Source organism: Chrysochloris asiatica, unplaced genomic scaffold, assembly GCF_000296735.1.
Source record: "Chrysochloris asiatica unplaced genomic scaffold, ChrAsi1.0 scaffold00003, whole genome shotgun sequence".
NCBI classification, from domain to species: Eukaryota; Metazoa; Chordata; class Mammalia; order Afrosoricida; family Chrysochloridae; genus Chrysochloris; species Chrysochloris asiatica.
This window is the reverse complement of record NW_006408521.1, coordinates 28,732,318-28,748,948: the sequence shown is the minus strand read 5'-3', so window position 1 is coordinate 28,748,948 and position 16,631 is coordinate 28,732,318. Positions and strand designations below refer to the sequence as shown.

General features: G+C 39.4%; 1 protein-coding gene across 2 annotated transcripts in view; it reads left to right on the top strand.

Moving 5' to 3' along the window:
* The first annotated feature begins 496 nt into the window (after positions 1 to 496).
* MGEA5 (meningioma expressed antigen 5 (hyaluronidase)) overlaps positions 497 to 16,631 on the top strand; it is a 31,110-nt gene continuing 14,975 nt past the window's right edge. Inside the window, exons 1-8 of one of the 2 annotated variants that reach the window (XM_006831269.1) lie at positions 497 to 1,097; positions 6,027 to 6,078; positions 6,455 to 6,552; positions 8,192 to 8,322; positions 10,077 to 10,248; positions 12,951 to 13,049; positions 13,800 to 14,084; positions 16,262 to 16,420. In XM_006831269.1, the coding sequence (XP_006831332.1) occupies positions 890 to 1,097; positions 6,027 to 6,078; positions 6,455 to 6,552; positions 8,192 to 8,322; positions 10,077 to 10,248; positions 12,951 to 13,049; positions 13,800 to 14,084; positions 16,262 to 16,420 (1,204 nt within the window). In that variant the 5' untranslated portion in view covers positions 497 to 889. The remainder of the gene's footprint in view (positions 1,098 to 6,026; positions 6,079 to 6,454; positions 6,553 to 8,191; positions 8,323 to 10,076; positions 10,249 to 12,950; positions 13,050 to 13,799; positions 14,085 to 16,261; positions 16,421 to 16,631) is intronic. The other variant, XM_006831270.1, reaches the window with a different exon arrangement.

Below are 16,631 nucleotides of genomic sequence, written 5' to 3'. Positions count from 1 at the left end.
GATAGGAGACAATGACTCGAGGCGATGAACTGAGTTCTTTGAAGTAGTGTCTTCATAGAACTGAGTCTGGGCGGGACAGATGTAATGAGTCAACCTATTAGGAGCATCTCAAGAGAAAGTAGGTCAGTATTTTCCTATCTCTTTAAGAATTAGAGGCTTCATTTCCGCGCCTGCGCATTGAGAAAGTAAACACCTCTCTTTTTCACCCTACCCCCTTCTCCCAATTGCCCTAACTGGGCGCAGCCTTCTCCCATACTCCCCTTCTTCGAGTAGGGTAATGGTCCGTCCCAGGGTGCCTGGCTCGATCTGGAGGGTGGTAATCGTAAGTGGTACATCCCATTGCTCTCGTTACCATCAGCTTTTCGCGTGCTCTATGTTCTAGTCTGCCCTACCGAATGAGGTTTAATGGGCTGACCCAAAAGGAGGGGGAGCCGGATTGAAGGGACCGGTCTGAGCCGGTCTGCGACGCAGGCGCAGTGCGGATAAACAGGAAGCGGGCGGTAGGAGCAGAGGCAGAAGAGATCTAGGGGGTTCGTTGGGGAAACAGTAGAAGGCGGAGATAATTAGGAGGGTAACAGAGGCTAACCAAGAACGAGAAAAGGAGCTTTGGCCATTTGCCTTCAGAGAAAAAGAGGTTCCAGTCTCGCTTTCCGCTCCGGCTCCCGGCTTCCCAGCTGAGGCTGCGGCTGACAAAGGGCTCACGCTGGTGCCGCCGCCCTTCTCATCCGGGCCCCTGCGGAGAGGGAGGGGGGAAGGGCAGAGGGGGAAGGGAAGGAGCCGGAAGGGCGCGCGCACGGAGCCTAGGCCCTTTCCAGGGCTCCGGGCCAGAGGCCCAACGGACGGAGACCGAGGAGGACTTGCAGAGGTGGCGGCGGCCGGAGGCAGGAGGATGGTGCAAAAGGAGAGCCAGGCTGCGCTGGAGGAACAGGAGAGCGAGCTCAATTCCAATCCTGCAGCCGCCTCCGCCTCCGCGGGGGCACCGTTGGAAACGCCGGCAGCTCAGGCTTCTGGAGATGACAACCCGACTGGGTCTTCGGGAGCAGCGGTGGCCGGGGCGGCCGGAGGGGCTCGGAGATTCCTGTGTGGCGTGGTGGAAGGTGAGCGCCCTGGCGCGGGCTGGCCGAAGTGCCTTCTTTACGCCCCAGTGTTAACACATTCTTTCCTCGTGGAGGAACCCGGGTTGCGCAGCGGTTAAGCTCTCGTCTGCGAATTCGAACCCATCAGCCGCTCTAGGGGAGAAAGATGTTTGCTCTCGTAAAGATGACAGCCTTGTAAATCCTATTGGGGCAGTTCTACTATGAGTCGGAACGGACTCTAAGACCACGGTTTGGATTTTTTGTTTTCTACTCTGGAGGAGGGGTTGTTGGCGCGGAAGGAGGAGCGCCCTGGGGGATGGAGCATAATACTTAGTTGCTGCGGAGTCCATTCCTACTTAAAGCTACGAGTCTTTAGAGTAGAACTGCCCCTTAGGATTTTCAAGATTCTTTGGAGGTGTCACTGGGTGAAGTCGACCCTGTGCTTTAAGGGGTTCTAAAATGTTGGTGTTTCTGGGTAGTATAAAGCCGTTCGTAACGGAGACGTTGGAGAATCTAGTCCTTGCAGAGACACCTCGGAAGAAAGGCCTGGCGATCCATATCATCTACATCCGGAAAACCAGCCATTGAAAACCCTTTGTCGGGCAGTTTACTCTGACGCACATGGTGGTCACCATGAGTTGGAGCCTTGACTTTGTTGCAGCTGGTTAGTGGATTAGCCTGGTAGGTCAGAAAACATGCGGTGGGGTAGCCTCTCACGTTCTGAAATGGCACAAAATTCCCTTCTGGCTATTAGCAGACTTGACCCCACCCGTCCTGGGCCTGGAGCCAGGCTTACTCGAAGGAAGCGATCGGTAAAGAACTTGATATTAGGCTCAGGGTTTTACTTATATTATGTAGTGTTTTCTGCATTCAGTTGTTTAAAAAAAAAAAAAGGTATCGTGTTTTTGCCCCTACCCTTTTGGGAGGGGGATCAACCACACAGACGTGCGTGATTTCCTGGGCACTGTGGCATTACAGATTTCTCTGAGTTTAGAAAATTTTTGTTGCCCAGCCCCCACGCTTTGAAGGTTCATTTGCAGCCTCGAAAACTGCCCTCTTTACCAACTACTGTACTTCCTCCTGCCCCCCCAAGGGATGATGCTTTGACTTTGATAACAGATTCTCAAGAATTCCGTTTAGAAGTTATAGAAGAGGCTGCAGTCCTCGCCTTTTTCCTTCCCATATCCAGTTAAAAAGAAATGATGGAATGGAGTCCTGGTGTGGCGCTGTAGGATAAGCGCAGTACTGCAAGGTCAATTTGAACCACAAGGTCAGCGGTTCAAACTCACCAGTCTCTCCTTGGAAACACTACACTGGGTCTCTGAGTCCCAACCGATTCCATGGCACTCAACAACAACAGAGGACAATTACCAAAGGATTGTATCTCAATTCTGAATATGAACGGGCAAATAACCTACCCATCTTCTATAGTAGCTCTTGCAGTTCGGCATATGAATTTTCTGAAGTCGGCCCAGAACTGTTTAGCTGTCTCACTTTTCTTTCTCTATGTAATGATGTGCACACGAGTAAGTAACTTTGTATTAAATGAGTCTTATAAAGCACAAACAAGGGAAAGAAAAGAAGGATTGGCTTCCTGGTTGAGAGCATCAGCTTTCACAGTGTGTAGAGGATTCATTTGAAAGATGGGTAGTGGTTATAGTATTTTAAATAAAGTTTTATGGTAATGAGAGAACAGACTACAACAGGGAGTAAAGCAGTCTGTTTAGCATAGAGTTAACGATCTTGGAGAATTTGGGAGGACAGACAACTGCTTCTATTTCGTTAAATGTGTTAAGTGTCAGTTCTGACTAGGTAGCCACCCTGTATAGGGTTTCTGAGGCAGAATATCTTTGTAGGAACAGAAAACCAACAGAATTGGTTTCCCGCAGAGCAGCTGGTGGGCTCGAACCTCTGACCTTATGGTTTGTAGTCCGGTGATTATGAAAACAATGACAGCTTTGTGAATTACTAGCTAATTATTTATTGGGCTGGTTTGAGTATACTCAGATTCTATAAAAAGATTGTATTTTATCATCAAAGATCTTAAGTTGGTAGAGTGCAGGGAATATAGGAATTTTCAAGTTAAATTGCAATGAGTTTCTAAGGAAACTTTTGTCTTCTTGCTATGCCTTTGTTAAATTATGGAGAAAAAAGCTCATCCTGGTTTATGTAATTTGGTTTGTTTTTTTAGAAATCACCCAATTTGCTTACCATCCAACTTCATTACCAGTGTAAGTGCCTTCAAGTCTCAGAGCTACCCCATATAGTTTCTGGGGAGAGGCTGCGTCCTGTAGTGCCAGTAGTTGCCCTTTAATGTTTATGTAAATTTACCCTCACTTTGAAAGAATTGAGCCCAACCCCTACTGGAAACAATTCTTCATTTGCTGCCAGTGAGCTTTTAAATCACTGAAAAGGTTGCAGCCTTTTCTTGCACTAAAATAAGACTAAATAGGAACCAAATATACCTGTTCTGACTTAGTTACAATTTCAACTTAAAAGACACATTTAGGAGCTGAGATCTCTGTTCTTACCCGATCTTTGTCATTATCCAGGGAACTATTCCTATGCTGGAGAGTAATTGTTAAGTGCTAAGGAGTTGGTTTGACCCTTAGGGTTTTGTGTGGCACTGTAGGATAAGCACTGGACTCTGAACCACAAGAACCGCAGTTCAAACCCAACTGCTGCTCCTTGGAAACCACAGGGTTGCTTTGAGTCAGAACCTACTGAATGGCACTTTACAGCAGCATAAACAATAGGGTTTCCAAAGAGTGGCTGGTGGGTTTGAACTGCTGAACTAGTGGTTATCAGTCCAGTCAGTGCTTTTCCTACAGCACCACACCAGGACTCCACTAGAGTTGTCTTCAATTCTGTATTCTGCTCCTCCCCACTGAATCCTTCTATATTTCTTTGGTGACTGAGTACCTAAATCTACACTGGACTTTTTATTGTTGTTTTTGGTTGGCATCATTCCTAAAATGAACAAGGATAGCAAATAATGTAGGGTACTGCTAGAATTTCTTTTTTGTTTCCTTCCTGCACAAACCTTTGGTTTTAATTTATGGTAATAGCTCTGCTTTCTATTTGTGGTGGCAGTCTATCAAAAAAAAAAAAAAAAAAAGCGAAGTTAGGGCTTCTGAAGATGTTAAGCACTGGAAAGATTTTTTTGTTAAAATGGATGTTTAATGATTGTTGCCCATAAGAGAAAAATTAACAATGCTAAGTGCTTTAAGAATATTTAAGTTGTTGGAGTCCTGGTGTGGTACTGTAGAATAAGGACTGGAATGCTGACCACAAGGTCGGTGGTTCAAACTCACCAGCTGCTCCTCAGAAAGCCTATAAAGGGTGGTCTCTAGGTGTTGGATCCACTTGAGGGCACTTAGGACAGACAACATTGTTAGGTGCTGTCAAGTTGATTCAGTTTCATAGTGACACTCTGTAGGATTTTCAAGGCATGGCTTGTGGGTTTGAAATACTGACCTTTTGTACTCCATGTGCTAGACAGTTGCTGATAGCTTCATCCACCTTTGGTGGGCTACTCTGAAAGGACAGGGACCCCTTTAAAAGAGTGGTTAGCAGTCCAGTGCTTAACCTGTAGTGCCACACCAGGACTCCCAATAGGTGGTTTTTTAATATTCTTGTTTAGGTAAAATTTATACAGGTTTTATTGAAGAGGTTATAAGAGGGTTACGTTGAATTGTCAAGCTTATAAATGCTACAGTTTCATATCTTAATATATAATGAGCTTTTCACGGTCTGCTGCTGTTCTTTTTTGTGACAATTCTGTCTATAGAGATTGGAGCTTAAACAAATAGCAGGAATTTCAGTTGTAGGTTAGTCTCTTAATGTGGAGACTGTGCTTGTCTAAAAAGCATTTTATGTTCAAAATGTTTTGTTAACTATCTGCATGGTATCTCAGAGCTTGCTCTTAACACTTGCAGAGGAGTGAGGATGCAATGTCTATGGTGGAGCCCAGTATTAGTCTGGCGTTTGTATCAGGCAGTGTGTATTACTAGTGCTCTGTTCTCTTCTGAAATAAGTCACAGTGTTAATTTTTCAGTTAAAATTTTTGCTTTGAATTGCAACTAATGTTGCAGAACAAAATGTATTTAAATTGTTGAATGGAAAACTAATTAGCTCTGTAAACATTTACCTAAACCATAATTTAAAAAATAAATTAAACCTTTGCTATAGAATTGAGATTGCTTGGGAGTTTCCTATATGCCCCAACTCTGTTGCTAAATTTCTTGTGAATTTGGTTTCAGTCATTTTTTGGTTTCTTTGGTTATATCAGAAACTTAAAAAAAGTTAGGCCAGTCAGATTCCTTTCTAGATTACTTTTCCTGATCCATTTCCCACTTTATTTCCTCTCGCCCCTCTAAAGCAACTTAATTCTCCTAGGAAGTAATTGTTGTTTGTAATAGTTTTATAGCTTTGCTCCTCCTTCCCCATTTTAAGAATTAATTCTCTTTTAAAGAGTTAAAATAAAATATTGTTTGCTTTTTTATTGGCAATGAAAAACCATTATATGGTTTACCCATTTTCAAATACCTATTGCATAAGTAATAAAGTCCTAGTGTGGCTCTGTAGGATAAGCACTCAACCATAAGGTCTGTTTGAATTTCCAGGTCGGCTGTTCAAACTCACCAGCTCCTTGGAAAACCCTATACAGGGTCACTATGAGTCGGAATCGACTCTACAGCACTTACCAACAACAACAAAGTAATGTTTGTGGTAGAAAAAAAAAATTTACGTATGCAGAAATGGAAAAAAGTCACTTCATGATGTCACCACCCTTAGTATTTTACAGTTGTTGTTGGTAGTAGTCTTCAGATTTTGGTATATTGCAGTTTTGCAAGATGGGATTGCATTATATGTATATCATGCTTTTTTCCAAAAACAGTTTATCATGTTTTGAAATGGAAAATAATTTAATGTATGCTTTGAATATAGGATTTTATGGAAGACCTTGGATTATGGAACAGAGAAAAGAACTCTTTAGAAGGTAAATTAGGAGAATCTTTGATTTTTTTTTTCCTTTTGTTTGAGAAATTACTAACATTGACTAAGTTGAGTACAGTTTTTGATGATCTTAATTGTAGACGTTAATTTTGCCTTGGTCTTTCATTTCGTCACCTAGGCCAGTGGTTTTTACTTCAAACTTATCCTGGGGAAGCTGAATATGTTTTAAGCTTCACCGAACTCACCCAGTGTTACTGTGTTTTTACTAAAGTTCTGTGGACTTAAAAAAGGATAATAAGCACTGTCCCAGAATATTATTAGCTTTGTTTTGAGAGAGACACACTTCAGGAAAGGAAAAGTCTGAAATTTATAGTCTATAAATGTTGCTTATTGACACATAGAATTTTCTTTCCTCTAAGGCTCCAGAAATGGGAACTAAATACATACTTGTATGCTCCAAAAGACGACTACAAACATAGGATGTTTTGGCGAGAGATGTATTCAGTTGAGGAAGCTGGTAATCTTTTTCATTTTGATCCTTAAATTCAGAATATGTGAAGAAAAACAGCTATAGTTTAAATGTAGTTGTACGAGTATTTTATTAAATATTTTACTTTCATTTTATAGTAGTTACCCTGCTTTTACCTGATAACTGTTTAGTTAATGTGAGTTATTGACATATGAGTGGCACCAACAAGGTTAAGGCTATTAATGTGATTAATGGGTGAACCCAATCTGACTGTTCTCTGGTCATAAATTGTACTCTCTCTTTCAACCAGCATTCTAAGCAGTGGGCTGCTGGGCAAAGTGGTGCTGAAGCAGGGCCAAGCCTAGAGCAAGGCAAGTGAGGTATTCTCCTTGATCACAAAATTTAAGGAGCTAAAAAAGTCAGTAATCAAGATAAATAATATTTCATGCAATATTTTTGAAAATCAAAATTAATTCAAAAATTTAAAATCCACAGTGAACAAAATATAATAGCTTTGAGTAAAGAGAGGAGATTGGTATTATTGATTGTATCTTTTGTTCCAGACTCCAGTGTGGCTTGGCATGGCACTAATACTAGTCCTGTCATTATTTAAAATAAAGACCTTGCGGCTGTCCAGAACTACAGAAGTGTAAAATCATCACAATTATTCTTGCTACATGTATTCTTAGTTCATAAATAAGGTAGTACATTAGAGAACCTCTCTGTAAAGTTAGAACAAGCACTGCTTTTCTTTGCGGATTTAAGTGAATTAGGAAACATTATTGTGCTTAGAATTTAAATGGTATATACATGCACCTATCAAGAGAACCTGGTTACCAAGCCTGTTCAAAGGATTGAAAGCAGAAAAGTGTTCTAGAATTATGAAGAAACAATTAGAACTTACCCTGTCTCTTACTATTACTTTTTACTGTTGTATATAATTTAAGTGTATTTTCAACTTTATCATATTCTGGTGGTGCTGGTAATGAAATTTAATGTGTTCAAAAATCAAAAAATGATCAAATGACTATCTTGAGATACACATGAAAGTAATTTAAGGCTATGTCCTGTTGTATGAAGTAATAGACGTTTTATATTTATTTAGGAAAGAGTCTTGCCACATTTTAAAAGCTTGAAGATTTGCAATGAATGTTTTTTCTTTGGGTCTAAAGATGAGGAGTCAGGGTTGTTCGTACTATCTCTTAACTGATTCTGAAGAAAGAATTTTCTCCATTCTAAATTATAAATAGTTATATGTAGGTTTGTTTTAGAAATTTCATTTATTTAGAGATGGCAAAAAGAACAAAAAAAAATCTCAAATGCTGTACAAAATAAAAATGAGATTCACTATGAATTGGCATTTTTTTTGGAAAAATGGCAACAAAAAAATATTGTTTTGGGTTTGTTTCACAAAAAGGGGTAAGAAACTATTTGGAAGTGAAAGGGGGGGGGCCAATTTTGTAAAGATGTAAAAACTAGTTCTTTTTTTCTTTACTATGACACTAAATTATACTAGGCTTGTGCCATTTTGTATGGCCTGTTGTGTTGAACATAACAATTTTATAAAATTAAAGGGACTTTCCTTTCTTGTTTCACTGTAAATTAGAAAATATTATCTTCAGTTCAATGTTGAAGGTTCTTTTCATTTTCTGTGCTGTTTTATGAAAACATGGACTCTCTTCTTTAGAGCAACTTATGACTCTGATCTCTGCTGCACGGGAATATGAGATAGAGTTCATCTATGCTATTTCACCTGGATTAGATATAACCTTTTCTAACCCTAAAGAAGTATCTACATTGAAACGCAAACTGGACCAGGTAAGATCCTTGCTTTTTAATTATGCTTCCTGATACAGTACTTGAAACTTTAATGTTCTCTGAGTTATTTTTATGATGTTAAAAGGAAACCAGAATTACCCTTGTTTCTTTAGGAATTTTTTACTTGAATGATTCTGATAACAGGAGTTTTTCAAAGTAAGTAGGAAAAACTTTACTAGTGGTCCCAGGGCTTCCCAGACTTCTGTTTGCATAAGCATTGCTTTAAAAGATTGCTCAGGCGTTAATGCTCAAAAGAATGCTGGCTATTAGATTCTTCCTAGAAGTGCTACTCTGGAGTGGGGACCAAGAATACAGGTGATTCTGAGATTCTAATTCCAGACCACATTTTGGGAAATTGATAACATACTCTTGGGTGCTTTACTCAATTTAACTGAGTTTATAGAAACAGGACGTTAACCTGTTAGACATCAATTCCCTCATTTATATGGATAAAAGTCAACATGATTGGCTAGTTTCTCAAACTGAAAAGAAAAACTGTTGGGGGAACCTAATTGTATTCCAAATTCTAATGAACATAAAAGCTGTTTTTGTAAAGTCTTAAGGCATCCACTTTTTGGTAAGTGTTTAATATTTGTAGTTGTTACCTTTCAGTGAGTCATTTCAACTCATAGCAACCCTGTAGTTTCTAAGGAGCAACTAGTGTATTTGAACTGCCAACCTTGTGGTTAGCAATCCAGTGCTTATCCATCCTGTAGCACTATACCAGAACTTCTTAATTTCTATTTTTGTTGTTGTTAAGTATAGTGGAGTTGGTTCCAACTCATTGTGACCCTGCACAGGGTTTCCGAGGCTGCATATCTTTACGGGAGCAGAAAGCCTCATCTTTCTCCAGCGGAACAGCTGGTAGTTTTGAACTGCCGACCTTGAGGTTAGCAGCTTGATTTGTAACCACTGTATTACCAGAGCTCCTTCTTAATTTCTGTAGGCAGAGATTTATATTATTTGTGTCATTAAAATGGCTGGGTAAAAATTTTAAGGCAGTGAAAAGTTTTATGAGTGCGCTTTTAAGAGGGCATTTCCCTATTTGATCGAATTCCACATGATTCATAGACAAATTGGCTAAGCTTCGTCTCTCCTACTTTGGACATATTGTCCGGAGGGAACAATCGTTGGAGAAGGATGTCCTGCTGGGTCAGGTGGAGAGGGTCAGAGAAAAAGAGGAAGACCCCCAACGAGATGGATCGGCCAGGTGGCATCATTGATGGCGTCAAGTGTGGCAGCGGTAGTGAGGTTGGCCCAGGATCGGACATTGTTTCGTTCTGCTGTGCATGGGGTCGCTATGAGTCGGTTCCGACTCGATGGCACCTGACAACAACAACAACAACAACAAAAGGTTTAGTTCGGATTACTATGCCTTTTATGACTAGGGTAAAGGCCTGGGGTTTTTCATTCCTTGAATTTTCTTATTGTTTCTTGTTTTAGTATTTTTCTGTCTCTTGTTGGTTGGTATTCTGCAATCAGCACCCAGGGAGGTGCTTTATTACAGGAAGTTTGTTAGACCATATAGGCATATTATATCTAGACACAAATGAAAGATAGGTAACTAAACTATTGTCTAGATCTTTAACTTGGAATTTTTTCCACTGGAAATATAAAAACTATAGGTCTGTCTTTAAACATTCTACTAAAGATATTTGACTTTAAGCTATTACCTGTATACTTTAACATTTAGAACCTTGTATTTTTATCTTTAAGATCAACTAGTAGAATGTCTTGCTTTTGTCTCTCTAAAGGTTTCTCAGTTTGGGTGCAGATCATTTGCCTTGCTTTTTGATGATATTGACCATAATATGTGTGCAGCAGACAAAGAGGTATTCAGTTCCTTTGCTCATGCCCAGGTCTCCATCACAAATGAAATCTATCAATACCTTGGAGAGCCAGAAACTTTCCTCTTCTGTCCTACAGGTATAGTATACAATAGCTCTGTATTTAACTAATTAGTTGCTGCTGATTACAACTTGTGGCAACAGATGCATGCAGAGTAGAACTGCACTCCATAGGGTTTTCAAGGCTGTGACCTTTGGAAGCAGATTGACAGGCCTTCTGAGGCACCTGTACCTGTAGGTGGGTTTGAAGCAGGGCTTTGAACCAGTTCATTCTGGTTCAGGTCCTTGCTGAGAATCTGTCTTTCCACTCAAAACATACTGAATCAGAATCTGTATTTTAAACAGGAGCTTATGTATATATAAGAATCACCTGGGGGGCGGGGAAGGGATTCTTGTTAGAATGTAGATTCTGATTCTATATATATGTGGAGTGGAAATTCAAATTACTAGCAGGGGGTTAAACCAGAATGAATTGAATTCAAAGCCGTGGTTTGAATTGTCAACCTTTTGGTTAGTACTCTAGTGTGTAATGATTTGTGCCATTCAGGGACTCTTTGTATAAGAAGGCTTCAAAAAATTCATGGAAAAGTTCCATTATCTTTCAACTCGATTTTTCCATGAATTTTTGAACACCATTATATTTAATCTTCTTGAAATACATAATATGTATGGGCTTCCATGTATGCACAGATACCCACACAACCCCTCCTACCCTCTCCACTCCTGTTTTATGAAGGTTGGAATCCTTTTGCTAGAAGACATTTCTCAATGTTGGAGAAATTTTAAGGACTAATAAATGACAGTTGGATAGGCAAGGAGTTCCCTGGGTTGTGCAAATGGTTAACATGCTTGGCTGATAAGTAAACGAAAGGTTGATGGTTCAAATCCAGAGGCAACTTGGAAGAAAGGCCTGGCGACCTACTTTTGAACAACCGGCCATTGAAAACCCTATGGAGCATAGTTCTACTATGACACACACATGATCACCATGAGTTGGAACTGACTTGATGTTAATGGGTTTACTGGTTGGTATAGGCCAAAGATAAAAGATTTCGTATTTAAGTAGTGGAACTATAGGTATACCTCATTGTGTCGTGCTATGCAGATACTGCTTTACTGCCTTTTTAAAAAAAACAGAAAATAAATGGAAGGTTTGTGGCAACCCAATGTTGAAACAAGTCTTATAGGCACCATTCTTCCAACAGCATGTGCTCCTCTTGTGTCTACGTGTCACATTTTGATAATTCTCTAAGTTTTCTACTGCTATTGCATACAGCATAATGTAAACATAACTTTTACATGCACAGGGAAACAAAAAAATTGATGTAACTCATTTCAGTGCAATGTTCATTTTACTGCAGTGATCTTGAACTGAACTTGCAGTATTACTGAGGTATACAAGTATATGAATATTATCCATTCTGTATTAAAAGGATAGAATTATTGAAATGAAAATTGCGGGGGGGGGGGGATTTTACTTGTTTTACTTCTCATTTTCTTCTCCTTGTTCCCTTTCTCTGCTCATGCATTTCGCTGTTTTTTTTTTTTTACTTTTACTCCCATCTGGTTTCTTATTTCCAGTAGTCAGCATATTATCATTAGGTATTGTTGAGTCAGTTCTGATGTACAACAGAACAAAACATAATTTTTTTCTCCACCTTTATTTTTCCCTTCTCCTGATTCTTTCCGTTTAAAATGTTTTTAAAAGTCTCTTAATTTAGTAACTCCTCAAAATTAATCTTTTAAGTTTTCTCCCAGATCTCACTTTTGTTCCGGAAGAGAAATGTACATTAGTTCTAAGAAATTTTGGACTGAATTATTTAACTTCATTTCTATATATCTGTCCTAATTAGAGTTTAGTTAGCCATGGAACCTTATTTGAGTAGTTTAATAGTGTCATCAAATTGGTTCTGACTCATAATGACCCTTTATAGGATTTCAGCGTCGTGACTGGTACATTTGAACTGCCGACCTTGCAGTCCAATGCTTATCCTCCAGTGCCATGCCAGGACTCATATTAATACTCACATATTGCTGTTGTTGTTGTTATGTGCCGTGGAGTCGGTTCCGACTCATAGGGACCCTGCACAGGGTTTCCGAGGCTGTTAATCTTTACGGGAGCAGAACGCCTCATCTTTCTCCCGCGGAACCGCTGGTAGTTTCGAACTGCTGACCTTACGGTTCGCAGCCCGATTCGTAACCACTACGCTACCAGAGCTCCTTAATACTCACATATAATGTTTAGTAAAGCTATTATTGGTTAATTTGGTCCAGGTTACAATTCAAGTTACAGTGAATTGCTAACAGCACTAGGCATAATCTTGTATTAGAGATGTTGTTGTGGGCCGTCGAGTTGGTTCCAACTCACAGTGGCCCTGTCTAGGGATTCTTAGCACTGCTGATGGATTTGAACTGCTGGCCTTGTAATTAACAGTCCATTATTTGTATTGGGTAAATTGTGATATTGCCATTTCATTCTCTTTGGCTTCTGAGATTGTAGCTGAGAAATGTAGACAATTCAAAATTATGTTGAAAATGCTACATATTTTCTGTAAAGAACTTGTATTTCTAGTGACTGTATGAAATGAAGATCTGTACTGTTATACTTCTTTTGGAAGTTCATTCTTAAATGAAAGTATATTTGAGTTTACTTTCTTTTGGGCATGATATGGGAGACTTTTATCATTTGGATGGATAAAATTTTAAATTGATAGACATTTTCTTCTTGTAAAAAACCCCATGGTGATTTCTCTCCTATTTTACTTTCCCCCCTACATTCAGAATATTGTGGTACTTTCTGTTATCCAAATGTCTCCCAGTCTCCTTATTTAAGGACTGTGGGTGAAAAGTTGCTCCCTGGGATTGAGGTACTTTGGACAGGTAAGCTTTGAACTTTAAGATTTATATAGTAAAACTTCGATTAACCAGATCCTAGAGAAAGTAGTTACTTACGTTAGCTGAAATTTTTAAAAATTAAGCCTTAACCAAGAAACTTAGTCTTCATTCCTAAGAAACCCTTTTAAAAAGTATACATTGTTTACTTAGTACAGTACAGTCTTTGAAGATTGTGCTTTAAATCTAAATATTAGTATCTGAATAAGTAATATAGACTCTATATAGAAGTGGACTAAAGGATATTGATCCCAGTTATAACACACTTTGTATTTTATAGAATGAAAACTGATTTGCTGACAGCTAGTAGTTAATTAGTTATTTAGCTTTCATTCTTCTAAGAATAAAAAACATACACCCTCCCAGAGTTTAGGCTGATTGGGGGTTGTATAATTGAAGATTTACTGTATTATAATGGACATCAAGTGTTTGTGAAAAATAGTTTCTTTTAGTATAATAAGAATTTAGGCTTGGACTAGCCTTAAATCCTTTTTTTACTACTGATTCCGTTTCTAGAATCTGATTTTGTTCTAGAAATTTTCTAAGGAAAGATTAGGAGAAGTAAATAAAACCTTTGATTAGAAAGATATTTGTTATTGTGTTAGTTTAAAAAGAAAAAATCATTGTGAAGTGTATAACATGGAAAATACGATAGAATTTTAAAAGGTTGTATATGGAGTTATATTTTAAAGACCCGTGTTTGAGGTTCTTTTAACAAGTCATGGTCATTATTTCTAGGTCCCAAAGTTGTTTCTAAAGAAATTCCAGTAGAATCTATTGAAGAGGTCTCTAAAATTATTAAGAGAGCTCCAGTAATCTGGGATAACATTCATGCTAATGATTATGACCAGAAGAGATTATTTTTGGGCCCATACAAAGGAAGATCCACAGAACTCATCCCACGGTTAAAAGGAGTCCTGACAAATCCAAATTGTGAATTTGAAGCCAATTATGTTGCTATCCACACCCTTGCTACCTGGTATAAATCAAATATGAATGGAGTGAGAAAAGATGTAGTAATGAGTAAGTAGACTCTGCTTACCCTTGCGAGGAGAATCGGGGTGAACTAGAGCCATTGGCAAGTATGTATTCTTTTGTCATCACAGTTTGAGACTTTATTAAGGTATATTGTTTAGTCCTGTTAATAAAGTATATATGTGTGTGTATACATGTATAGGAGTCCTGGTGTAGCGCTGTGGGTTAAAGCGCCAGACTGCAAAACCATTTGAGCTGCAAGGTCGTTGGTTCAGGCTTATCAGCTGCTCCTTGGAAAACCCTATACAAGGTCGCTATGGATCAGAACCGACTTGATGGCCCTTAACAACAATACATGTTTGTGTGTGTGTATATATATATGGTGGTGGCGGTGGTTTTGTCCCACTAAGTAGGTTCCAACTCATAGTGGACCTTATACAGGGTTTCTGAGGTTGTAAATCTTTACAGGGACTCCTAGTGTGGTGCTGTAAGGAGCTCTGGTACCATAGTGGTTACGAATTGGGCTGCTAACCTCACGGTCAGCAGTTTGAAACTACCAGCTGTTCGTGGGAGAAAGATGACACTTTCTGCTCCTGTAAAGATTTACAGCCTTGGAAACCCTGTACAGGGTGATATGAGTCAGAACCGACTCCACAGCACATAGCCACTACCACCAGTGTGGTTGGTGCCGTAGGATCAGCACTGGGCTACATATTACTAGGTCAGCAGTTCAAACCCACCAGCTGCACCTTAGAAATCCTGTACACGGTTGTTACAAATAGGAACCAACTTGACAAAACTTAACAACAACATATACTTATGCAGGGTTGCTATGAGTCAGCACAGACTCAGTGTCACTTAACAACAGGTGTGGCTCTGTGGGTTAATGCATTGGACTGCAAAGTCAGCGGTTCAAGCTCACCAGCTGCTCCTTGGAAGCCCTATATAGGGTCGCTATGGGTTGGAACCAACTCGATGGCATTTAATAACAACATATTAGAAGAAAGCTGAATAGAAGAAATTCTGAATGGCCTTACCTAAGTCACTTAATTTCTTGGTTTTAGTTTTTCGTTTTTAATAGAGAACTCAGTCTATGAAGTCTTCCTGATTTCACTTGGGTTTCCAAGTGATTTTATTAAATGGAATATTTTGGATGATTAGCTCTTCTTGTGAAGTTACTTTGCATGTCATTTAGATTCCACTTAAATTTATGGCACATATTTTCATTGTAGATATTGGCTTGCAAATTTATGGAAAATGCCTAATTTAGTAGTTCTAAGGAAGGGAATGCTGACTTAATAAAAATTTAGTAATTTTTTTGTGGTAAATAAATATGTGTAGCAAAGCATTTGCCAGTTCAACACATTCGTGTTGTGTCACCTTTGTCACTGTTGTTGTTGTTGTTGTTAAGTGCCGTCGAGTCGGTTCCGACCCATAGCGACCCTGTAACAGGGTTTCCGAGGGTGTAAATCTTTACAGGAGTAGAAAGCCTCATCTTCCGCTGACCTTAAGGTTCGCAGCCCGATTCGTAACCACTACGCTACCAGAGCTCCTTACCTTTGTCACTACCATTTAAAAAATGATTAACATTTTTCTTAATTCCCCCCCCTTCCCCCTAGGCATATGTAATTCATACTCATTATTTTCATATTTGTTTCCTCATGAAGCCCCTTTAAAAGTGGTAGTAGTGATGGTTATGTGCGCCGTAGAGTCATTTCTGACTCACAGGAACCCTGTATAAGGTTTCCAAGGCTGTAACTCTTTACAGGAGCTGAAAGCCTCATCTTTCTCCTGCAGAACAGCTGGTAGTTTTCAGTTGTTGACCTTGAGGTTAGCAGCTCGACTTGCAACCACTCTACTACCAGAGCTCCTTGTTGTTGTTGTTAAGTGCCGTCGAGTCGGTTCCGACCCATAGCGACCCTGTACAGGGTTTCCGAGGATGTAAATCTTTACGGGAGTAGAAAGCCTCATCTTTCTCCTGCGGAGCCGCTGGTAATTTCGAACCACTGACCTTAAGGTTCGCAGCCCGATTCGTAACCACTACACTACCAGAGCTCCTTAGGAAATGTTATCTTTATGTAAAGCACAGTGGCTTGCATGTTAATTTTCATGTATTCAGCAGTGTGTTTAGGTGCCTTCTACTGTAACTAGTGTTTTACATTATTTTATTCTCACTTGCCAGGAAGCATTTGTAATCAAAACTCTTTTTATGCTTTTCTTTGTAGCTGACAGTGAAGACAGTACTGTATCAATCCAGATAAAGTTAGAAAATGAAGGCAGTGATGAAGATATTGAAACCGATGTACTCTATAGTCCACAGATGGCTCTAAAACTAGCTTTAACAGAATGGTTGCAGGAGTTTGGCGTACCTCATCAGTATAGCAGTGAGTTTGGCTGTGCTTTGTTAAGGGGTTTGGGTTTGGGTCACATAGTTGAGTCACAAAGTAAAGAATACCATGTGCCACACAAAGTGAAATGAGATGAAATTTTGAATAATTATAACCATTTCTCTAAGTCTAGTTTATTCTGTTGTTAATTCCTGGTTATCTTTCTGGTAAGTTTTTTTTGTTTGTTTGTTTGTTTTTTTTTTTTTGG